The sequence below is a fragment of the Sceloporus occidentalis genome, unplaced genomic scaffold (genome assembly GCF_023333645.1).
Source record: "Sceloporus occidentalis isolate IW3139 unplaced genomic scaffold, rSceOcc1.0.p SCAF_3, whole genome shotgun sequence".
Taxonomy (NCBI): Eukaryota; Metazoa; Chordata; class Lepidosauria; order Squamata; family Phrynosomatidae; genus Sceloporus; species Sceloporus occidentalis.
The window spans coordinates 144,567,078-144,593,402 of NW_028316983.1; the positions used below are offsets into that span (position 1 = coordinate 144,567,078).

At 39.6% G+C, this 26,325-nt stretch overlaps 1 protein-coding gene across 1 annotated transcript; it reads left to right on the plus strand.

The window, feature by feature from the left end:
• Positions 1-850: 850 nt before the first annotated feature.
• LOC149316928 (mitochondrial adenyl nucleotide antiporter SLC25A24-like) lies at positions 851-23,833 on the plus strand. The gene is made up of 10 exons (XM_089516553.1): positions 851-1,139; positions 4,910-5,036; positions 7,231-7,318; positions 8,726-8,837; positions 12,129-12,287; positions 13,947-14,096; positions 14,908-15,015; positions 16,544-16,711; positions 19,716-19,866; positions 20,565-23,833. Exons 1-10 carry the CDS (start codon positions 954-956, stop codon positions 20,741-20,743), a joined length of 1,428 nt encoding a protein of 475 aa, XP_089372679.1. The 5' UTR covers positions 851-953; the 3' UTR covers positions 20,744-23,833.
• Positions 23,834-26,325: the final 2,492 nt, after the last annotated feature.

Sequence of the window (26,325 nt, forward strand, 5' to 3'; positions counted from 1 at the left end):
GATGCTCTACAATTACGATTTATTAGGAACATGAGTACCAAAAACAATATGGTGTGGTGTGGGAAGAAGTCCAATGGTGTGTGTGTCACCATGAGTTGCTGCACTGGGGTACCACAATCCTAGTGATGCCACTGGTGTATGTGTGTGCATCTATATTTATATGTCTCCTGGTATCCAATGCAATGCCTTTCTTAGGAGTGATGGCCTTGTGCCACTGAAACTCAAGGCTGCTTCTCTGGTAAGCAGGGTGGCCAGGCATCCTCCTTTTCCAGGCCATGTCCTCCATTTCAGCCTTCTGTAATATAGGCATGCAGGAAGACCTTTTTCCATTTGGAGCATGGCCAATAAGCCTGAACTTAGATTCCTATGAGTGTTTTGTTTTAGCTTTTCTTTGATCATGCCCTCCCTTTTTCTTGAACGTCCTCCATTTTGAGCATGGCCAAGAAGCATGGGTTTACATTTCCATGACTGTTTTCAGCTCTTCTTTGGTCAGGCCATCCCTTCTTCTTGAATGTCCTCCATTTTAATCATGACTGAGAAGCACGGGTTTTAATGTCTATGTCTGTTTTTAGCTTTTTCTTTTTAGTTTTAAGCTTTCCCTCCCCTTTTTTCTTGAATGCCCTCCATTTTGAGCAGGGCCAAGGAGAGGCATGGCCTGACAGTCGTAGGCGTGCTTTCAGATCTCCTCTTGGGCCAGCCTGCTTCTTAATCCTGCTCAAAATGGAGGGCCTTCTGGGGCCTCCTCCTGGAGGAGAAGGCCGGAATGGAGGGCGCGTCCGGGAAAAGGAGGACGGGGCCTGGTCGTCTTTCATGGAGGAGGAGGAGGAGGAAGAGGAGAAGGCTCTGCCCCTTCCTTCCTGCTGGGTGTGGGCTGCTCCTCCCAAGGAAAACCGAGGACCAGGAAGAAAGAGGAGGAGAGGAGGCCTTGTTCCCCTCCTTCTGCTGCCGTGGCCATGCTGCCCTTCCTGAGGGGCTTGGTGTTCAGGGAGGGCGCCTGCGAAGCTGCCCCCGAGGGCCCTTCCAGGTACGAGAGCCTCTTCAGGAAGCTAGACCTCAACCAGGATGGCCGCGTCGACATCGCCGAGCTCCAGGCCGGGCTCCAGGCCCTGGGACTCCCCCTCGGGGACGACGCCGAGAAGGTGGGTCCTCTCTGGGCCAGGGCCTGGAAGGAGGCAGGAGGAGGCAGGCCACCTCCAACACAACACCCCCCTCCAATGCATCTCCTCCCCACCCCTCCAACACAACGCCCCCCTTGCAACACAACGCCTCCTCCAACACAACGTCCCCACCCTTTCAACACAACACTCCCATCCAGTACTGCATTCCCACCTCCAACACTAGATCTCCCCCTCCAACACAACACCCCCATGCAGTGCATCACCCCCCAGCAACACAACACCCCCCTCCAACACACAGTTCCACCCCATAGGTCTCTCCACCCCTCCAACACCCCCTCTCCAATACAACATGCCCACCCCTCCAACACAACATCCCTCATCCAATACAACACCCCCCCTTCAACCCAACATCCCACTCCAGCACACCATCCCCCTCTCCAATACATCTCCCCACCCCTCCAACACAACACTCCCCATCCAAAACAATGTCCCCTCCAACACAACATCCCCCATCCACTACAACACCCCCACTCCTCCAACACAACATTCCTCCCTGCTATACAACATCCCCTCATCCAACACAACATCCCCCCAAAACAACAACCCCACCTTTCCAACACAACACCCCCCACTCCAGTACAACATCCCCTCCAAAACAATCTTCCCACTCCTCCAACCCCCCCTTAAACACAACATCCCCATCCTTCAAACGCAACTTCCTCCCCTCCAACACAACATTCCTCGCTACCTCCCTCCAAGGAGTGGAAACTGTACAGCTTCCTTTCTCTATTAAAAAACAAAACAAAACAAACAAACAAAAACTCTCTAAGGCTACAAATGCACTGCAGAAATGATCCAGTTTGGCACCACTTTAGCTGCCATGGCTCAGTGCTGTGGAATCCTGGGAAGTGTAGGTTGTTCTGGCATCAGCCTGGAGTCAAGCACTTCCTTGTTGAAGTATGCAAAATTATCTTGCAGCACTTTTGAGACCAACTGGGAGAGAGGAGTTGGTAGCCTCAGCTTTCATAGACTTGAACCTTGCTGCGAGATCCCTTTGTGTGATGATTTTCCAGACTTAACACAGCTATGTCTTTGAATTACTTAATGAAGGAACTTTCTTGCCCACTTTTTGAGCAAGGTAAACCTTGACTTTGGGCTATTTTGGCCTAAAAGAGTAGGTACTTCCCAGTCATGGGGTAATGATTTATGGCCACTTCAGGCTATCTGGTTGGTATTTCCAAACATGAACTGACCTGCGGAGCTTAGTAGGGCTGATAAAGTGTTGTCTGATCCTCTTGCCAAGTGGAAACCATTCTGCTTCTCCATATTCTGATGGTGGCATTTTGTCCTGAGTATAGATTGGCACACCCTTTTCTTTAAAAGCAATCCATAATTTTTCATGATCTACCCAAACAAAGGCTATAAAGCACAGGCTGGTTTTCTCCTGAAATTCTTTGGTCTGCTCTATTATCTAATATATGTTTGCAATATGATCCCTAGTGCCTTTTCTTTTTCTGACCCCTGCTTGGACATCTGGCATTTCCTGCTCTATATATGGTGAAAGCCTTTGTTGTAAAATTTTGACCATTGCTTTCCTCCACAGGAGATTAGCGAAATGGTTTTGTGATTGATACAATCCCTGGTATCCCCTTTCTTGGGGATTGGAATGTATATCGAATGTACAGTTGGCCTTCCGTTTTCGTGGGGATCCATTCCAGACACCCCACGAGAACAGAGACTTGCCAATATTCAAGCCCCATAGGCTTGAATGGGGCGCGTGCCTGCAAGCTTGCGCAGGGTGTGTGCCACAGGAGTCGCCCCTCTGTGACTATTCAAGAGTGCAGATCTCAAGTCCACGACAAAGAAGGGGCAACTCCTTTCCACGCTGGGCCAATATTTTGTTTTGCATATTTGTTGGTAGATGTTACTTAGAACGTGAGTGGACTCTGCCTCTGTAATCTGGAACGGCCATATTGGCATGCCATCTGTTTCTGATGATTTATTATCTCATATGCTCTGAGTGCAACTTCTGCTTCGCTTTCTCTCACTTTATAAAAATGAAATCTCTCCTCCATCCCCATCTTGCCAAGTTGCCAAAGACCAACTCCCAGAATCCCCCACTAACCTTGCTGGCTGGAGAATTCTGGAAGCTGAAGTCCAAAAATGTACTCCTGACTAATTATAGGGTGCACCCAAGTCAGTACAACTTGTTTATTTAGTGACAGTTGCTTTAGTTTCAGTGAATGGCAAGCTGATTTTCCTAGAGCTTTTACTACTAATGTTACCAAACTTGTTGCACTACATTCTTCTTAACAAACCACCTGTAGTACTACATGTATTGGTTACATGTAGATTGTCTTTTCTGGCAGTAGTGTGCTATGTCACAATCTGCTATCTGGTTAGAAGCAGCAGCAGAACTTGGAGATCAAATAATTGCAAGCTGTATGCAAGGTCTCTGAGTGTGAGTAGTTGCATCCAAATACTGGTGCCCAGTTTGAAAACTGATCATAGTTTGGAGCACACCACTACACTGAAAAGAGTAACACAGTTTTAGTATGCTGAATTAAAAAGTGAAAAGTAGACACTAGTCTTCTCAGTTCACTGAACCATATCCTTGTAATGATGAATACATTTTTGTAACGACTACTAGCATATTCAGTAACATGTAGAAACAGAAATGTCTCCTATCAGTGGGTTTGGGTTTACTCATAACTGGCATATGTATTATTATCATAATGTAAATATTTCATTAGGGTAATTAACATTGGCCTTTGAACCTATTTCACTGCTCATGTATGTGATCAGATGCATAAAAAAGTTGTTGGCTTAGTAACAATTTATATAACCAGTTTATGTTTAATTTAAACCAGGCCATCTTTGGAAGCTGTTTGTGTGTACTGACTGCTGCATAGTATCTTAGCCACAGTTCATAGCAATTGTTATCAGTGTGGTTGCTGGTATGTTACAGAATGCAGTTTGACACCGCTTTAACTGTCATGGCGCCATCCTAGGGAATCCTGGGATTTGTAGTTTGCAGTGGCACCAGAGCTCTCAAATATCTCAAAACTATCTCACAAATCTACATACCCCAGGATTCCATAACATTAAGCCATGGCAGTTAAAGAGTTGTCAAACTGCATTAATTCTGCAGTGTAGATGTAGCCTGTGTCTGTTAATAAAGAGTAATGCAATAACAATGAGCTACTTTTTTTCAATAACTAGTAAAAACTCTGCATTTCTTTTTCTTAAAACAAGAAAAAAATGTTAGAAAACGGTGCTTTTAGAAAATATTGTAAGTTCTGTTCTCATGTGTATTATTTCATGAAGAATTATTCTGAAAGCATTCCAGTTACATCAGAAACAGACATTTGATAAATCCTCTAGTAAGAAATCAGTGTTTAATAGCATGATATCCCTAGCCTCTTCTGCCAGGCAGTGTGTATTATGGTTATATCTAGTACATGATGTGGTTAGAGGTTTTAACGTCATGGCTGACCTCCAGTCTATACTGATGTTAATAAGATATTTATCCCGTTGAATGGAACAAGTGTTTGTAATATTTCATAGTAAGTTTCCATGTAGCTTGTCCAAAAAGAGAACACTGTTTAACCAAATTGCCGATTTAATTCAATTCATCCACATTTCCAGTTTTTTTTGTTTACTTTTATTTACTGAATGCCTATAGAAGTAATTATATTTTAGAAAATAAGACTCTTTTGTCTAGGAAGTTGTTGTTTAAATGTTACAGGACACTTTTGCTAATACTTCTTTAATATACTTTCTTCTAACAGAAAATTTTCAGAGCTGGTGATACCAATCAGGATGGCAGGCTGGATTTTGAAGAATTTACACAGTATCTTAAAGATCATGAGAAGAAAATGAAACTAGCATTTAAAAGTTTGGACAAAAACAATGATGGTAGGATGAAATTTTCTCTCTTAATTGTTTGCAAGCCAAAAATTAAACGAAATATATTTCTTTTGAGAGCTGCGTTAAAAAAAACAAAAACGTGGCCAGGCTGTGCTGGTACAGTTTGCGCCGGGGCCACAGCCACCACACATTCCTGGTCCTGATCCAGGCCACTGCCACAGTCCTGAACTGGGCTGCTGAAAAGGAGAGATTTTTACCACTCCTTTTTGGCCTGATTCTTTTCCGATGACAGGAGTCCGGTGCAGTTTCTTGCTGTGTTCAGGGCATGTTTCATCTAAACACTACTCCCTGAATGCAATGGGAAACTGCATCATTTGGCTCATCTATTTTGAGGCCCTTGTTGATCTACTGAAGATCACTCAGGGATTGCCAGCACTTTCAGGTCTGCCACTTTCTGACTTTACTGTGGCATCTAAACACTACTTCCCGAATGTGGCGGGAAACCTTATGGTTCTCTTATGGCAAGAGAAGGAGGCAGTAGTCACTTTTTGCTATAAAGTTTTGACCTCTAAAATGCATTTCTTATGCATAAACATTCAGGTCTGTCACATGAACCAGCAGGCCATGATAAGATTTACTTGCAAAAGGGCTGTAGCGAAATGGAGATCTTCTTAGACAGTGGGGTTCTATACTCATTGAACTACTGTGGCAGAACTAGATGTTAGCAAGTACTCCATTTTAGGTAGTAGTTTGGATTTTCCTGGGCAGCATTAAATTTAGAGAAATAATCATAGTTGAGCTCTATAAACTGAAATAATATATCAGATTATTTTTCAATTACCAGTTTTTGTGCAAACAATCACCCACAGCAGATCTGTTAGCCATGAAAGGAGAAATCAGTGGGCTTTCAAGGGAACAGTTGCTCCAAGCTTGTTCTGAATATCAAGAAGATGTTTGCACCTTATACATGAAAGTGTGATGTAGAATTGGGAGAAACGTTGACTTGTGGCCCACTTGGTCTCTTCATTTGGTTCTGAAATACCTCTTCCTCTTTTCTCACTGTTTAAGAAAGGTGAGAGGAGAGGGATGTCTGCTACACCATGAAATATCTGATAAAGATGTTCTGATCCATTAGAAGCCAATAATCAGCTCTTTCCCATTCCACTTAGTGTGTGTGTCTGTCATATAGAGGGGAAGTACACTGGATGACCACAGGTCAGTCACTATCCTTTGACCTAACCTTCTTCACAGGGTTTTTTGTGAGGAGAAAATGGAGGGAGGAGGACCACATGTGCTATCATGAAGTCCTTGGAGAAAAGGCAAAATAAAAATGTTCTAAATAAAAAAAAGATTTCATTTTCACATAACTAGGCTTGGAAGTAAAGCACATACAGTAAGTAATGACTGACTCATTCCATCAATGATGTGGTATTAACAGCAACTAAAAAGATGCTCACATTTATTCTTGGTTGCTGTCTTCTTTTGTTCTTCCTAAGAGGGGTGTTAAAAGAGGGTGATAAACCACATTTGCTGATCTGAACTTCTTGGAAGAAGGACAGAATATAAATATAATAAATACAGTGCATTTTAACTATCTTTTAATATTGCAGTACATAATCCAGTCCCCATTAAAATTTGAGGGTTAAATCCACTGTAATTCTTACTTCACTGTGAAATCAGTGGGACTTAAGGTAATTGTGACTAACAAAGCTGTCTTTATTTCAATGAGTTGACTTTACTCTAGGGAGGATTAATGTTGAATATGAACTTTTATTTGTAAATCTTCACTGAATTCAATAACAAAAGTATGAAAGCTCTGCTTGTGACTACTACTAGCATTTTTGGTCCCTCATAGCTAATATCAGTATAGGGAAATCTTGCTGCTCTTCTCTTGTCTATCTTCAATATGTACTAAAGGTGGCCCTTGGTATCTCCTGATATCCAGGAGCCAGCGTGGAAACCAAAATCCATAGATGTTCAAGTCCCATTATATATAGTGGGATAGTAAAATGTTTTCCCTTATATAAAATGGCAAAATTAAGGTTTACTTTTTGGAATATATACTATCTTTGAATATTTTCAAGCTGTGGATGCTTGAATCTGTGGATAAAAAAAATCTGTGGCTACGGAGGGTTGCCTGTAATACTTAAAAGTCTGTTAGATCTGAAGCAGTTGACCTGGAACTGCAAAGTCTTTCAGAATATTGTTTCTCCCCTATCCCCTTTCTCTCTCCTTTATAAAGGAAAGATTGATGCCTCTGAGATTGTTCAGTCCCTCAAGATACTTGGTATAGATATTTCAGAAAAGCAAGCCACAAAGATTCTACAAAGGTCAGTATTGCTGTTTCTGGTATGAGGTGCTGATATGTGTCTAAGGTCATCCAGTGAGTTTCCATGACCGAGTAGGGATTTGAACCCTGTTTTAGAGTTGTAGTCCAATGTTCAAACTACTATGCTATACTGGTTCTCCTCCAGCTATGTTACATGGCAGTTTCCTGAGTATGGTGACTAGCAAGTTCACTGGTGTCATCTTATACAGCAGAGAGATGAGAAACCTTGTGGCCCCCACTATTAAAAATGATTGCTTGGGCTGATGGGTGTTTTAGTCCAATATCTGGAGGGCTGTAGAGTTCCCACTCTATACTTGTTCTCAGGAAACATGGTTTAGATTGGCAAGGTAAAGTATTGCTTCGCTAAATGTTGGTGTCCTTAACCAGGGTTAAGATAACACCAAGCCATGGTTAACAATATATCTGCAATGATTCAGTGATGTAGTACCATAAATACTACAAAGGGTCAGTGTCAAGCCGCCTCTTGGGGCCTTTTGTACTTCATAATTAATAGTGCTATGATTACACTTTAATTGTTATGGCAACACCTTATGTAGTTTGGTATGGCAATAGAGTTCTCTGGCTGAGAATTTTAAATGCTCCCCTTTAAATGGTAAATCCCAGGATTCTATAGGACATGGTCATGGTAGTTAAAGTGGACTCATAGGACTATAACTGTGTAGTGTGAAGGAGCCCCAAGGGTGATGATAGCATATAGTGCTTTAAAAAGTTTTTCAAAACCCTTAGAACTATAACTACCAATCTGAACTCATCCTTTAGTGAAATTAATTTGATCTTAATGGACTTTACATATTTACTGTAGAAAGTTCAATTTAGGCCTAAAGCATGAATTCAGCAATTAGTGATTAGTGACAAAAAAACACCAGCATTTCTCCACCTCAGTTTTGTACACACACACACACACACACGGCACTTCTTATCTGCCGGAGTTCCATTCTGGACTCCCCCCCCTCCCCCAGTGGATAGCAAAAACCATGGGACCTCAAATCTGACAGTATTCAATGGTGGTGCACATGCAGCAGCTCTACTGGGACCATGTGAACACACAGCCATTGAAGTCAGTGGAGCTTGCCATCTACGGATATTCAAATCCATGTGTGCATGCTCTGTGAATGTGCGTGTGTATGTGTAATAGCAGTAATGATGATCTCACTCTCAGGTTCTTTGCAAGGGCAAACGACTTTTTAAAAAAAATCCTAATTTTTAATACAATAGATACGTCATGTCAGTAGAAGAACAAATGGATACAATGAGAACAAATGGTCCCTAAATATAATGATGAGAAATCCAAGCGAAGAATACACATAATATTTTTTGCCCTTGTTTGAAACAATAAAGTTGGTAAATTAATGCGTGATATGCTGATGGTTTCATTTTGAATTTTAAGCATGGATGCTGATGGGACCATGTCAGTGGACTGGAATGAATGGCGGGACCATTTTTTGTTTAATCCAGCTACAGACATTCAGGGCATCGTTCGTTACTGGAAGCATTCCACGGTGAGTATGCTTTCCATTTTTATTGCATTGCTATATGTAGACTTTTTCTACATTTTTTTTGAAGAAAAATGCAGGAACAAGGAAGAAGAAGGTTTTAAAAGTTTATAAGAAATATTAGCATGTATGCTGGTAGCTAAGTATATGACACTAAGGAAGCCATTGTCTCTCTGATTCAAGGAAAGTGTTTGGAAAAGTAACCCCCCTCTTCCTATAATCACCATGGATTACAGTCTGAAAGAACCTCTGAGCTCTCTGTAGGGATCAGAACACTAGACTACCTTGTGGATTATAAAGGTTACTTAGAATGTGTATGAAGTACAGCTTGTCTCCCTTATCTGGAATTACGAGATACAAAATACTCCAAAATCTAAAATTGTCCACATGGCTGGTTGAGACAGGGCCTGAACGGACCAGCTGTAAAAGCTGGCTTCTGGGTGGCTTGGAAGCGTGATATTTTGACGCTTCATGCCCTGAAGCCCCCTGAAGCCGCCCAGCTGTTCAGATGGGGGCCACTTCAAGCCGCTCTGGGGTCAACCTTTCTGGTCCTCAAGTAAGGGACATAGTTTATAATAAGGGGTACTCTATTGTATAATCTTCCAGTCAAGGCCTTGAGGACCACGTGCAGCTTGAATTGATAAAGCACCTAAAGTGCAGATGCAATCTGAAGCATAGTTTATATAGATTTTAAAAATTAAACTATCAGCATGACTGATAGACTGAGACAGTTGCTTATACACATTTGAAAGCAATTACCAGTAACTACTATTACAGTTTATTCAAAATGTCTTTTGGGGCCTACTGAATTAAATCATAAAATAGGTTATTATAATAGTTAATGGTCCTTAAATGTATTCTGGTTAATGGATGATGAAACTGAAAATCTTTATTTCAGTTATTTATATTTTAAAAAAGTCATTGCCTCATTGCTTCTTTAAGATTTTTTAACAGATTTTTTTAACAAAGATTTTTATTAAGAGCAGCATGATTACAAAACTGATGTTTTAAAGGCTTATAGCCTCTATGACATTACCACTAAATTACTGTGCCAGAATGATAACAATTTTGTGATAACAACCTATGCAAATCAACTCTGTTCATATGGTTGCGGGCCTTGTAAATGTAATAGAAATGTTGTAGGATGAAGTTGTGGAGAAGTCATGATGTTTAAAACAAAAGTACATATTTTTTTTTACTTTCAAGGGCTACATCTTCTTTCAAGAAATCTTTCAGGAAGGCTAGGTTTGAGTATTTGGAAATGAACAATCACTTCAAAGAACGCTTACAATACATAACAATCATTATTATTGCAAAAATCATACAAAACTGGCGCTTAATTAGAAGGATATGTAGGAATTTCTTTTTTTGAAATAATGAAAACCACATTGAATTAACAGGTATTGACAGGATTTTCTCATTCATTAAAAGTAGCGACAAAAGCACAGACTGGCATGAATAGCTACTGCCATTACAGTTAGGAACCATCATTAAAGTTAAAATCCTGCTTCTGTTCCACTATTTAAGAACAGTGCGAGAATCTCCTTACAAGTATTTCTCTAACAACAGTATAATACTGTTAATAAATCAGCTTAGCTGCTCCCAGGCTGTGGAACTCCCTTTCATGGGAGGTCTGGTTTCTCTTTCCGTTAGCAGGTGAAGACATTTTTATTTAGGCAGGGTTTTGAATTTTAATTATAGAGCTGTAGCGTGTGTGTAAGTGGTTTGCTGTTTTTAATCTTTTATTGTAACTATATCTTAAATAAATTTAAGTGTTTTTACCTCTCTTAATCAAGTTTTTAACAATACAGTACGGCCTTTTTTTTTACCGTTCCAGACCCCCCTGCATAAAAAAACCTGTGTATACTTGAGCACCATTTAAAGTAATGGCACTCGTGCGTTGTGCGGTGTCACATGCGCGCCATGGGTGGGGGCTCCATTAGTCTTAATGGGATGCGCCGCCCCTTGCGCCCTGTGCGCTCCTGCCGGCTCCCTCATGGCTTTCAGCATATGCTGAAAGCCACGTATAGTATGCTCGCGTATGACACAGACACACTGTATTGATATTTTATTCTTTATCACTTTTGTAAATTAATGTTTTAAATGGATCTTTTAAAATTTATCTTGAATTTTAAACTGCCTTGAATCCCATTTTGTGAGAAATATAAACCAACCAACCAACCAACCAACCAACCAATAATCAAATAAATAACATAACTTGACTGATTTAAACTCAGGCCCAAAACAGATGGGCCAAATAAACCAGTTTCCATCCGTGTTTGGGACGTAGCGTTTAGATGATGTATGCCCTGAGTGTGGCTGGAAACCATGCAAAGGCCATGTATTTTACATAGAACCAGGCCAAAAAGGAGTGGTAAAATACCGCTCTTTTTGCTGGCCTGGTTCAAAACCATGGCGATGGTTGGGATTCTGGCAGGGTGTGTGCAATTGCTGCCACCCTAGTGCAAATCATGTCAGAGCAGATATGGCCCACTTTATTGGGCTTGTCTGTTTTGGCCCTTAATCTACAATTATGTTCTTGAGCTAGTTTTCCCCATTCATCTAAATTCTGTGTCAGTTCTATGTGCCATCTTTTTTATATGAGACGAGTACATGCATATAAATGTCAGCTGACATGTGTGGATGAGGGCACATGGTAAGAATTAAGTATGACAAACTCTCATTAAAGGAAGTGGAGTGGAACTTGGTGATAATTACATCAATCCCTGTATCTGTGAAAATGCTAATAAACAATACTTGAAACATGCAAGCTAGTAAGAGAGTGGAGGTAGGAACTAGAGGGATATACTTGCCAAACTGATTTTGTTGCAAAGTCACACAATGTCTTTTAACTTTTTGAAAAGAGTAATGTGATAATTCCATTGAGGTAAAAATACTTGGATGAATTACCAAGTCATTGGACTAATAATCTTTTTAGGAAGCTGTAAAGAGGTTAAGCTTGATAATCCTTAAAAGCTGCCTGGAAGAAAGTCTAACTGCTTTGTAACCATTTGGATTTCAGCACTGGCTGGAAAGCACCTTATATCCTGATGCAATGTCTTTGTTACAGCTATATTCTAGGCAGAAATTTGTTATCATTTTTAATGACGATGGTGCAGTTTTTGAAATGGTGGGTTTTAAATTTAGAGAATTTAAATTTAAATTTAGGGGGAGAAGTATGCTTCCTTTATTCTTTGTATTAAATTGTTCTCAGCATGAGTTTTATAACATAGAAACACAGTACAGTTGAACTGAAGAGCTGTTTCTTTTCCTCTTTTTTTCTTTACATCTTCACAGGTATTGGACATTGGAGATAGTTTAACTATCCCAGATGAGTTCACAGAAGAAGAGAAAAAGACTGGTCAGTGGTGGAAGCAGCTTTTGTCTGGAGGTGTTGCTGGTGCCGTCTCGCGGACAGGCACGGCACCACTTGACCGCCTTAAAGTCATGATGCAGGTGAGTGCCTTCAAGCTACTATAGACTGGCTTGGATTATGAAACATAGTGGAGTGAAGAGCAGAGTGTCATGTTCTATCACAGATCATTTAGGGAATTTTCCTGCATTTCAACAACAGATTTCCCATGTGGCTGGTGTGTATGCACATGTGAAAACTAGTGTTTGAGAAGTGGAAGCCCAAAGTACACTTGGAACTAGTTTTTCAGAACTTTGAGTCAGTAGTTTCTCTTGTTTTTTCTAAGAGAATAAAAAAATGGAATCTTGATATGTCCAAGTTATTTTTTAAAAAAACTTCCAAAAACAAAGACTGAATGGACTAAAGATCATACTCTTACTTTTAAGAGTCTGCTAGTGCTAATAATAATGAAAATGGGGCCATACCACACTACAGGAGAGTGTATGTGCAGAAGCTGACTATCTGAATGAAGGGAATGAGTAGCCTGTGACTTTCAACACAGTCTGCTATCTACTGATATTGGTCTCTTTGAGTTCCTTGATGTTCAGGAAAACATGTCTAGAAGAATTGGGGAATCTTTTTCCTTTCAAGGCCCACATTACCTTAGTCAAAACCTTTCAGAACTTTGGGTGTTCGCAGAACCAAAAATGGATAGATAGATGTAATTCTTACCTTCGTTTTGTACATATTGAGGAAAAATTCTCATTCCCCTGCCTGTGCAAGTGTTCCTTTAAGGATTTTTAGTTGGGATGGAGCTGGAGCAGAGCAAGATGGAGTAAATAATAGCAATAACAAATAGCATGATCAAAAGGCCTGTATGAAGAGGCAGGAAGATTGGTATTTGAGCCACTTTTGTTGTGGCCCATTCCTGTTGTGTAGGGTTGCCTAAAGCTCTTTATCTTCAATGGTCTCCCCCATTTCTGCTTAAGCATTAAGAGGTTTAACATACCTGCTTATTGCCAAAAGTTTAATTTCCCTGCTTTTAACAAGCCATTACTTGGTATCTAGCTTTGTTCAGCTGAAGTGGTTAAATGGGCTTGCTTATTTCTCCTAACAACAAGCAAGAAGAATAGGGTTCCTGAAAAATGCTGGTGGGGGGATTAATATCTATCCTATATTCTTATAATCATGTGCCCGGATTTGAGAGAATTTTGAAGATGTGTTTTTTCCTGTTTGTCCCTGCCTGCTGAATATTTTTTAACTGCAATAAAGTGACGGAGCCTGAATATTCATGAATGTACATACTTCCTGTAGATATCATACTCCTACAGTAATCCCTTCTGAATAATCAGGCAGAAGAAAAACTTGAAATAACCAAGATATCTGCTGTGAAATAATTGTTATGTTGTTACTGTAGGTGGCAGGTTAGAAAATATTTTGCTATACTGCCATCAGTGCACATGGCATTCTCCATTCAAGGAGGAGAGGCTGCTTAGCTCTTTCCCTGGTCTTTTCCCCCACTCAGAATTGCTTAACTCAAGTTGTTGTGGGTTTCAAAACAAACAATGGAGGAGAATGAGAAATGTAGTTTTAATTTTCTCTTTAAGACGTCAGCAAGGAAAGGTAAAATATTGTGTAGGGCATGGGATCTTGAAGGATGGCTCACTCTTTTCCTTCTCTTAAAACACAGAAGCGCTTTACTGTTGCTGAAGCTTTGAAAACATTTTGAATAATTCTGTTTTTGCTTTCTGTGATAACTGTAGGTTCATGGTTCAAAAGGAAAAATGAACATAGCAAGTGGTTTGCAGCAGATGGTGAAAGAAGGAGGAGTCCGTTCACTCTGGAGGGGAAATGGTGTTAACGTTGTTAAAATTGCACCCGAAACAGCTATCAAGTTCTGGGCATATGAACGGGTAAGATGTTAAATCAAGGTGATTGGTACTAAATAGAGGAAGCTGGGCAGGAAAAAGTTCCCTAAAGAGTGCAAATCTATTTTATTTTTCTGAATTAAGTGGATTACTTTTTAAAAGAGACAAATGCTGAGCAATTTAAATTTGATTTCAATATGACTTGAGCATGCTAAAGTGAATGCTGTGAGTTTAGCTGTATTATTGTGGACTTCACCTTTTTTTTTTAATGGAAAGCTGAGCATATATGATAAGTCCATCTTCTGTCATATACAGAAGTCTTGCAATGAGAGCTATTGTTGTCCTGTAGTAAGACGGTCTCAGGGTTATATTTACCTCTAAATCAGCTTTAGTAAGTTATATAAAGGTCTAATCCTCCTCTAGGAGGATGTGCCCTCCCACAATGAAACTCTAAGCACTTTGACTTGTCTTTGCTTTTTCTGATATCAGTGTTCTGTTTGAATTGGAAAATTCCAACATATAAAGCAATAAAATGTATTTTTCAACTTGTGTTGGTCATCTGCCTTTCCTCTAAGTTGATCTGGATGAGATAATGGGATGACCACTTCACTCTTGTAACAACTTAAGAAGTTGGCTGTGGAGACAGATAATTTCCCAAGATTCATCAGTGTGTGAATGAGGATTTGAACCTGGTGCCAATAACCTACAGTTCACCACACTGATCAGCCGCTAGCTGATCATGTGCAGAAACTTGCCAAGCACACCCCAGCTACTGCAGTATAATTTTGTAAGCAGTGTGTGACTATGAATAAATCAATAAATTGTTTATATGTCTCTGTGTTTTTTAAATATTCAGTATAAGAAGATGTTTGTTAATGAAGAGGGAAAGATAGGAACTATGGAAAGGTTTATATCTGGTTCCCTAGCTGGGGCAACTGCACAGACTTCTATTTATCCTATGGAAGTAAGTATTCAATTTCCGTCTTAGTTTTAAAGATCTATGTGCTGTAGATTGGAGCTTGGAAAAGTTACTTTACAGCAAACAAAAGAAAACAGAATTACTCAGCCATCAAGGGTACCCAGTCACTCAAATACCAAAGTCTAGCAAAGTATAGCATTCTCCTTATGCAACATACTTTCTGGTTTTCAGTCCATACTGGACAGAGATGGCTTGTTCAGGGATTCTCCTCATCTCTAGTACACTTATAGGCCTCAGTGGCATAAGAACACAGAGTACGGGACTTCCCCGCGGAGCAAAAAGAACCTGCAAAAAGCAGGTTCTTCTTGTGGCACCATTATAATGCCACAATGTGCCATTGGCGCACTTGCGACATCATAATGTCACTGTGATGTGCGGATGCAAGGCGTCCTGCACGTAACAATGGCAGCGCCCATCTGTACAGGGCGCCGCCATTGTTACGCCCTCGTCACATGCTAGAGTTGATGCACGTGTGGGCGGAGCACCCTTGGCCAACCCCTAGCACATAATGAGGGCGCCCAATAGGCCCATCTGTACCGGGCCCAACTCTCCAGGTTTGCTAACAGCCCTGGCAGAACCAGCCATATGGAGGCGACTATTTGGATGCACAGGCAATGCAATCTGTTGGTTTTCTTTGATAGTTCCACAAGAGGGGCCAGAATTGCAGAAGGATCCCTGTATAGCTTCTCATGTTTTCTTTAATGCACAGGGCTGGGAAGCTAAAATATGACAGAGGGGTGGATTGCCTCAACCCTGCTAGCCAGAAGTCGGGTGTGTGGCCAGACCCCCAACACTGTCAGGTCCCCAGCCAAAGTTCCAGGTGGAACTAGCTATTTATTTATTAAATTAAATTAAATTTTATTTGTTTATTTATTGGATTATTTGTTGGATTTATAGCATGCCTTTCTCCCAAAATGTGATTCAAGGTGGCTTTTCCACCCAGTGCTTCAAATGGGGGCCCTGGCTTTACATCCCCTCACATTTCCTTCCCCAAAACAGAGCCATAAAGTGCTCCTTCCCAACTCTTTCAACTTAACCAACTTCTTCCAGCCACTGTAGAGCTCAGGCAATTATTGTTGTGTGCCTTCACATTGTTTCCAGCTTATGGTGACCATAACGTTACTCTGTCAGGGGGAAAATTTGTTCAGAGGAGGTTTGTCATTGCCTTCCTCTGAGACTGAGGTTGCCCAAGGTCACCCAGTGGATTTGAATGGCTGAGCTGGGAACTGAACCTTCTTCTCCAAAGTCCAACACTCAAACCACTACACCATGGTAGCTTTCACAAGTAAGCAGGCAAAAGAACACCAAAGTCATTTAGCTCCTCCCTTCCAATTTTTTTGCCCAGGATGGCAGCTCTGAAAACTTGAAGCACTGGAAATTTTGCCCAACCCCAGGCAGCATAATAGTGATGGAAGATGGTTTGGGGACAGATTTTTTTCAATGTAAAAAATATTTTGATTGGATCATTTGGTTGGAGACGTGACTAACATCAGATGTTTTCTTAACTGTTTAGGTATTAAAGACCAGACTAGCTGTGGGTAAAACAGGACAATACTCTGGAATGTTTGACTGTGCTAAGAAAATCCTAAGACGAGAAGGTGTGATGGCCTTTTACAAAGGTTATATTCCCAATATTTTGGGCATAATTCCTTATGCTGGGATAGACCTGGCAGTTTATGAGGTGAGTTGATGATCCTGATGTGTCACGGTAATAGAAAACAAAGGTTTGGCATCTTATTAATGAAATACATGGATATAAGTTGCACTGTGGATGGGGAGTGCTTTTTTGGACACAGTGAAACGGTCATATCTCGCTTACAGTGGCAAAAGCACAGTTTTACTGTACATGTGGGACCATTGTGCATGCAGTAGCACATTAAAGTAGCATGTGAATGCACATTGCTTCTATGTCTTGCCTTTGCTAATTGCACACTGTATTTACACATTGGCTTGTTAGCTATGCACATTGATCATTGATATACATATGTTGTGCTATACGATATTCAGTTTAGGGGCTGCATAATGTAAGCCTGCTAATAATTTTTTACAGTATGTTGGTGATGTGGAATTTTTGGCATTGTGTGTGTAGAATATTATTAGATATGCACTGGGGAAGGAGACCTAGTTTGGCACGTAGGATTCCCCCAGAAACATAATTCTCATGGTTCCTTGGTAAGAAGGCTATTTCAATCAGTTTAAGTTTGTATTGTAGGTATGCCCTACTTCTCTGCGCATACTACTTTACCTTAGCTTAGATGAAAGGAATTAACTTCTGTACAAAACCTATAGCTCCTTGGAGGCAAAGTGAGATATAAATGAAATAATGATTCATTTTCTTGGTTTGTCTTGGATTAATCAAACCTTCCTATCTTCACCATATTTAGAGTAGCTCAGAAGAGTCTTAAAAGACATAAAGGAATAGTTCGTAGACCATAACCAAGTGTAGCCAGGTATGTCTTGGTTGGTTTATTTCTGGGCCCAGTTTGGGTGTCATTATGTAGCACAGCCTGAAACTATCTATCTAAAGCAGCTCTTCCATTCTTCTTGTCCCTTAAGATCTTTTGTTGGGTTTTTAATTCATGTGCCTTCCTTATTGGAATGGCCTTTCTCTGTGGTGGCACTTTTAATTTGGAAAGCAAAGTCCTTCTGAAGAGGCACATCTGACACATGTCAGTGTAATCTTTTGGGCATCAAGTTAAGACTTTTTTTTCAACCCAGTCATTTTAATTTATGTGTGTCTGCACTGCAGTTTTTTAAATGTGCTATATTTTATTATATGTTTGATGATAGCATTTTATAATGCTGTATTAGGTTTTAAATTCATTTATTTTGTGCTTTGCTGTACATTGCCCTGGAATCTTAGGTTCTTATTTGCTGAAGGCAATATGAAAGAAGTTTCATAAATTAGTATACAGTCGTCCCACCCAATTTGTGGGTGATTCCTTCTGGACCCCACCGCGAATCCTGAAAAACACAAATATTGGAGTCCTCATTAGTTACAATGGTGGTGTGCTCCTGTGCATACTGCTGCGCGCATGTCTTGGGCACACACACCATTTTGTCCTTCAGTGCTTGCTGTCCTCAAAGGAGCAAGACTGGTCTCTAAGTCCGTGAACAGGGAGGGATGAGTGTATATCACATGAGCAAAATATCCTTATACTGTAGTTACAGTATAATACTAATTTTTCAATGTTGTATAAGTGTAGTTCAGAGTGAGGAACCTCTGGTTTTCCAGAATGTTTGGATTTCTCAGAGGCAGTGGTTAATGACAATGCAGTGGTCAGTGCCAACATGAGTCCATGATAAGGAGATTAGTAACTCAAAAACATCTGGAGAATGAGAGGTTCTCCATCCATAGTGTTATTGTTGGTGTATTACATCGTAGGTGTTTTATTTACATTGTTATATCCGAGTGTGATACTTTTCCTTGTCTTTATGTACTAAGTCTTTCTTAATACATAGGAACCAATGCCTATCAGCACAGGGGCTTTGTCATGCTCTGTTACATCTTTCCTCTAAAAACCAGTTCAAATGTCCAGTAACAGTATTTGGTAGAGTTCTTTCTGGACTCCACCACTTCAGGCTGTAGGTGAAAAACGATCTCTCACATAGAAACTCCATTCGTATGGCAAACTAACATGTTATAAAAAAGGTTGTTAGTATAGCTTTCTCCAAGTGTGCTAGTTTTCTATACGTAGGGAGATTTCCCTTCCTGAGGTGGGAATGGAGGGGGGCATGTGAGCCCAGTACTATATTATGTTAAGCTACCTTTTGTTATGATTGCTGTACATTAATTTAAATACATTTAAGTACGTTTCCTGCTGAAATAATTTTGCACGGCTCTTTTGCAGCATATGCTACCTGTCAGCCATCTACTCTGCTTGGTTCTTAATTAGCTTTCTTGTTCTATAATGCCCTGATTTGCTAACAACATGAGTTGTCTGATTTTCTTCCAGTCTACATTAGTGATCTTTATAATTGATAATTAGCATGTGCTGTAATTTCATGGAGCTTGTCAACATCCCTGTGACTTCAGTTTCTCTGCTAGTTCATCAGACAGCATTCTAATCCCAACTATCTGATGGCTGGAAAGAGATGAGCCAGTTTTCCAGTTATGAAGGCAGCCTGAAACATAGCTCACTACTTGGGATGGGTATGCTCATCCCAGCTTCATTTCTGGTAAACAGGTTTTCCAAATGGGTCAAGCTTCAGGTTGGATGGTCCTGTGGTGTAGTTCCCTCTAATGTCCCACCTCAGGGGATAGGTAGTTCTTATTCCTTCTGTTTATTTCCATCAAACCTGAGGGTAGATGGATGGACCAGGTTACCTGGGAGCAGGAGTGGTTCTGGTGCTCCTCCAGTGTGGGTTCTGAAGCCACTAACTGGTGCCCTCATTGCTTGAACTTACTAGAGGAGCACTGCCACTATTGCTGCTCCTTAATAAATTGATGCACCCACCTGCCATCCTATTGGATGGACATAAATATGCTATGTTCTGGTACTGGCTTTGTTTGCACGGTCTTGTATAGTATTACATGGTATTGCTTTGGGGTGGTGCTAGTGGTCTTGTAGTAACTAAAAAGATGGCGTAGCTCATAAGGACACATGGCTGTGTCTTCAATGATTTTGAATACATGCAATTAATTAGATCATTTACAATTAATTGCAAACTATTTATCTTGTCAGGCTTTGAAGAAAACATGGCTAGAAAAATACGCAACAGATTCAGCCAACCCTGGGGTGCTTGTGTTGCTGGGATGTGGTACTTTATCCAGTACCTGTGGCCAGTTGGCCAGTTATCCTCTTGCCCTTATCCGAACCCGAATGCAGGCTCAAGGTAAGTGTTGGCATCACACTATAGGAACTAGTATAGCTGTCTGGAACAACTTTCTAAGGCCCTAACATTTAAGCCAAAACTTTCCACCAAGAGTTGGCCACAGTTCCCTTTCTTTTCTGGTAGATACTTTTCTAGATTACTGTCATCAGTAATTACATCACTTGTTAAAACTATCCCACAACTTTATGATGCTCAATGGAGACCAAGTTGTCACTGCTTCCATATAATGTATGGTGGTAAACCTCTGTAATGCACAACAAATAGGTAGCCAGCTGAATGTTTTTACATGGGAAAAAATTTCTTACATACACACACATCTAGTATCTTGTGGAGAAGTCTTTGTAAAACACTTCTTGTATCTTATGTTTTTGTTTGTGGAAAAGAGATAGTTGCATTTGATTGTGTTGAGCACCATGTGCAATCTGATGTAGCATAGTAAAGAGACAGGTTTGCTACCTCACACAGAACATCTGATTGTCTAAACGTCTGTTTGTTTATGTCAATATATTTGTTTTATTGAGAGTATTATTTGTTCTCTGTCTTAATTCACATTGCTCCCAAGGAAGCATAATGATAAGCCATGTTGTGAGGCTGTGTTACATTTTGTTAGTGTGACAATATTGTTTTAAATATTGTTTTAAGTAAAAGTATCTCCTTTTTTCTCTCTCTCTTCCCCTGTTCCCATTGTCATTCCATAGCCATGGTAGATGGTGGTCCTCAGCTAAATATGGTTGCTCTCTTCCAAAGGATTATTGCTAAGGAAGGACTCCTGGGACTTTATAGGGGCATTGCTCCTAACTTCATGAAAGTGCTTCCTGCTGTCAGCATCAGTTATGTGGTGTATGAGAAGATGAAGGAGGGCCTGGGAATAGCATGAAAGAAGAGAGCAAAGTCAGAGTTTATTATGGAATATGTACATCAAAAGAAACCTTATTGGATGCTAAATTTAATCATGTTTACAACTGAATATATGTCCTCTGTGCAAAGATTCTATGGGGAGCACTTCACTGGAAAACACCCACAAACCTGAAACAATCATGAACCAGGTACCTTAAAAAAATATGGCCCTAAACCTTAATAATGAAAAATGTTTCATTGCACATTCAGTTGCATGCTGGAAGATGTCCACTTCTAGTCAAGTAGACTTATTTTTCTAATTTCCCTAAAACACGTTTGAGGAGATTAAAGATGACATAGAAAGTGCTTAATCATGAAGATTTGCATTTGGTCATTCAGTGAATAGTGGCATCCCTTACATACCAAAGATAAAGGAGAGCTTACTGAATCTTTGTATTTATATTCTTTAATGGGAAAATGGAGATATTAAAAATTGTGTTACAAGTTTTTCTTAAATGTTTCTTTAAAAGTCCTGGAAAACAGCACAATGAGAACCAATATAATTGCTTAGTTCTTAGATATATCAATCGATTTCCCCTCCCCAGTCAGTTAAAATACTAAGAAAAATGGTGCACAGTCTGCCAAAAACACTTCTAATCAGTGGAGCTGGTGAGGTGAAATGAATGTGAATTGGACAAGTGTATTTTCCAGCAATTTCTAATTATTTCAGTGGAATTTAAATGTGTGTGTATGATGTATCTAAAATCAGGCTTGAGTAAAGCTCAGACTAAATCAGAAGACAGTCATAATTAAGTCTCATTTGTTTCCATGGGACTTAGTTGCAACTGACTGGTGAAACACAGTCTTGGGAGACTGCATCCATTGGTCAAATATTTCAGTGCCTTACGGGCTAATTTCCATGTCACTTGCTAAATGTTCAAACAAAAAGCAAAGACTATTTTGATGCTGACTGTTTATTTACTACAGAAACCTGGCCTTTTGTGTATCAGTGCTGTCTTGGGATGTTAAGAATCCCAGTAATATTATTTTGAACATATGCTTCGTTATATGGTAATTGTCTTGATGGGGGAGTGTTTCAGTGTAAGTAATTAATGATCTGATTATGTGAGAGGCCACCAAATGCAATTCACAATTAATATAAGAATGATGCAATTTGTGTAGAAACCCATCCATTTGTCCTTTTTTAATGATGTAGAAGAGAATGCAGATGATTGGAAAACTACTTGTCTCTTCTCTTGAGCCCTAGATCAAATTACATGGGATTTTGGCTAAGAGCAATCAGTACATTGTTTACATGGACACTAATAAGGAACATTCCCATCATGGTACAAAACCTAGTAAAATTACAGTTAAGCAACTACTAATCAAGCCATCAGCTTGCTGATCAGGATAGAGACGCAAGAAAATATTGTGTTGAAAAATCCCTTTCTTCTTGCAAGTATGCCACAAGATTTTTTTAAAGGAATGAAGATTTCTTGAATGAACTGTCAGATTTAAAAGTGTCTGTCAAATGGAAAACTGATGCATGCTGATTAGTTATGTATACCACTGAAAGCTCAGTTACAGACACTGCTTAGCATAACAGAATGTATGACTTTCATAATATTTCTTCAAGATGTGTCCCAGCTTCCTAACTTTACAAAACTGCCCACATGTGAGGATGTGGAAAATTGCATTGGAGTGATTTATTGTTGCTTTTTTGAGCTTTCAAACTGATTCAGGTGTCACATTACACTGAAGCTCGGCAAGTACCGTCTTGAATAAACATTGCTTGTTATTCCAGAACCTTCACATGAGCTAACCAAAAGTCAGTTTGTGAACTTCTTTATGGACCAGTTCCTTCATGCTGTCAAATATGCAACTATATGATCATCTGCTGCTTTGACTGTTAGTATAGGCAAGGAAATAGTGACCATTCCCTTGTTTGTAGCTGTTCTTCCCAATAATCACATTTTTTTATTTTTAAAAAATAGTTGTTGGCTTATCTCCCCGTGCCAACTAATTCACATCATCCTCTTTGTTGTGGTTGTATGCTGATGTGAAACACTTTGGTTCTGTATGCTGTCTCTAGGAAAAACCTAGAACAGAATTTATTTGCTATTGATGTTTTTTGCTTCCTCTTGGTTTACATTTCTTTAGCCCTCCATTACAAAGTTAGTGGGTTGGTCTTGTATATTAATGTTAAGTATCTGCTTCTGCATGATAAGCACTTTGATATGGGTGCAAACAAACAAACAAAAGATCAAGAGAAGTGGGGTTCTATTAAAAATGGCCCCTTCCTTTCTAATGTTGCTTTTCCTTTGTTTTAGTAGAAGAACTTTTCCTGGGTCCAAACTGATCAAGACTACAAATAAAATAAAATAAAACCACAAATGAATTGGGGCATCTGGCTATGTCTTTTGACTGGCTTAGGGAGCAAATGTTATTTCTCCAAACAGTACACTCCACATAAGAGAACCTAAATGAGCACTTTTAAAATTGTATGGCATTTTATGTCAGAGGTGGTAAAGCAAGCACCTTTTAATAGGCTTTAAAAATTTTTTTTGTAAGGGTCTGACTAAGAGCATAATCTACAAATCATGGCTTCTACATAGCCCTTATTCTTTCCAGTGGGGTTAGGATGGGTTGTGCTCAATAGCCAGTGCTCATGGTTTAGGAAAGGCAGCTTTTTCACATTGTTTCCTGTCTTGTTATAGAAACTTGCACTATTGGTGCAGTTAATAAAAACCAAAGAATTAAGGCTTGCTATGTCTTTAAAAGATTGCTTGTAATGTATTTGCCTTTTGATGCATTTATTTTTCTACAATTTCCTTTGAAATATTTTGTTCTGCATGCAATTCTAAATAGTATGTGAACCAAATTTGATTTTCTTGTGTAAGTGACCTTATGAAAATGTTGGGGTTGCCAATTTGTTTTTGACTCTTGGAAGAATATGTGAGACAATGCAATCAATGTGATTGGTGCCTGCAAAGAGTTGAGTTCTAATTGTGTATGCTTTGATCAGTTTCGTGAAAGAAAAGCTGATCATCTTTTGTAAACCTATAAATCATACCTGTTTATAATAAATGAGCTTTCATAATAGCACTGATAAAGTTCTTTTAAAAAAGTTGTTGAATGTGTAGTCATTGCACTTATATCTTAATTATTTGATTTTTTAGGGATCCTGCCTTTCTTCCAGAAGTGGGAAATTTTGCCCAGTGTTGCTCAACACACTTGTATATAACACTGTTAGGCAGTTCATCAAGGTACTGACTGAACAAAGATCTGCTTAACTTCAGCATAGGTATTGGAACCTGTGCCTCAGGCCATACCTTGGAATCTAGGGGAATAAATAACTGTAGTAACGGCATTATTGTTTTGTTTTGTTTTGCCACACCGGTCTGTTCTTTGCTTGTTGGTCTTCATGTGAGGAGAATGGCCTCACATTTGAATAGTAGACTCACTTATATATTACTAAATCACTTAGGAAAAGAATAGCAAATACAGGCTTGGGTATTTTGACAAGCCATCTGCTGGAGCTCTTGGAACAGGAGCCCATCCTGTGCTCTGTATTACACAGCCACCCCCTACAAGATTTTCCATATCTTCTTCGTCAGTTCCCTCCATCTCCCATTTTCTAATCTAGCAGTATATGGTAAATGTAGAGCCAGTGCCTTTTCTCAGTGTAGAATAATGGAGATTGTGTTTGCTGAAGCTGAATAGCCATTGGTTGTGGCATTGTTCCTGCCATTGTGTGAGTGGAAGGCAAGCTTGGCCAGCTGATCTTTCTCTTCCCACAGTAGCCTTTCATACCTCACAACAAACCTCTCCAGAAGCTCAGAGTAACCACCACACATTTTGGGCTTTGTCTTAAAAGGTTGCAGTTGAAAGGAGAATTCTATAAAGTGGAACAATCTTGTACCAGTCATTCAAGTTTTCTGATTTTTGGCAATTTATCCCTTCTGCAGCCAAAGAGCACAACGTATCATAGGTCCATTGACCTACTGGGAAGACCTTCTAAGGAAGTTCAGGGGTCTACAGGGAAAAGATGCAAAAGGGAAAGCTCCATTGCAGAAACATGCATTCTGCTCCCTTTACATTACAGTTTGTAAATACTGAAACCAATTGTATAATGGATTAACATGGCATCCCCATAATCACTTGAGAAGCTAAGAGTCACTTTTATTATGCTCTTATCAGTAACAGAAATGTGAGATGGTGAATTTTCCACAGTAAATGGAAGATTTTCTGAAAATGCTACAAATTTGCTATATTTTTCCATGAAAAAATTTCAGCCCCATAATACCACCATAGTTGTCTGGGCTATTGTGCTGCAGTCATATTAAGTGGGTATATAAGGGACAAAGTTCTACTGCTCATTTAAGGAGACAGCTTTGACAAACTTATGCTTAGAGGAATAAACTAACAAACAGGCACAGTACTAAACTTGTTTCTATTTCACAAAATTTCTTGCTTCTTAATCATTACAAGTGGACAAGGCAACATGTCTTATGTTACCTGTGCCCACAGACTCCCATACATCCTTTACTGAAATAAAATGTTCAGCTAATTCTACTGAATCAATTTTTCAATTGAGCCTTTGCATTCATTCATGCGTTCAACCATCAACTGTTAATGTTGATCACATGTTGAGAAATAAATGGGAATAAAGGCAAGTAAGTATAAAACAGCTTTTAATATGCCAAAAAGTGGTAGATTGTGTGACATCACAGTAAGTGGACTTGTATTACTATATATACTTGACTATAAGTCGACCTTGTGTAAAAGTCAGGGGAAGGTTTGGGGGCCAAAATTCTGGATTTTGACACAATGTGTTTATAAGTCAAGGGTAAAATTTGGAGGCATGTAACAAAGGGTGTAAAGAAGAAACAAAGGAAAACAATGCCAAAGACTTAGAAAATTCCTGCAGGTATAACTGTGCTCACCCTAAAGGCTGGATGGATGAGGAGGGAACTATGTAAATAGTGGCTGTGTAATGTGTGGGAGAGGCGATCAGGCTTGGATGAGGTTAATAAAATGAACACATGTCAAAAAGGATGAAAAGGCAAAGCAAGGAAAATGGTGACTATGTCAGCAGTGATTGTAGCCTTTAACTTCAATGTGATAATTTTGCCTGATTTTAACCCAGAAAAGCAAACAAATGTCTTATTCAAATCTTTCAGTGCTGGACTAAGCTGTCACTTTTCGCCCCACAGAGGAGGAGGTGGTTCCTTTTTTGATAAGAGTTAAGATACAGTACACTGACCCCATGGATAAATCAACCCAAGTTTATTGGGCCAATTTTTTTTGGAATAAAATTTCTAGACTTACACATGAGTATATACAGCGTTTCACTTGTTTCAGTAATCTACATAATAGCACCTTTTTCACCCGCTCAGATAGGCAATTCCATTTCTAAGCCCTTATTTACTAACATTTCATGTTGTGATAGGCATAAACTGTGCTGTATATTGATTCTGCTGATTCAAATGGTTTCTGAAGAGAACTGTACATTATGTTTACTCTTCTAAACTTAGAAGCCTAATACTATCTCCCAAGTGGAAATTACCACAATAGAGATACCTAATTATGAGTTGCATTTTTGTTTTTTAGGCCTAGCAG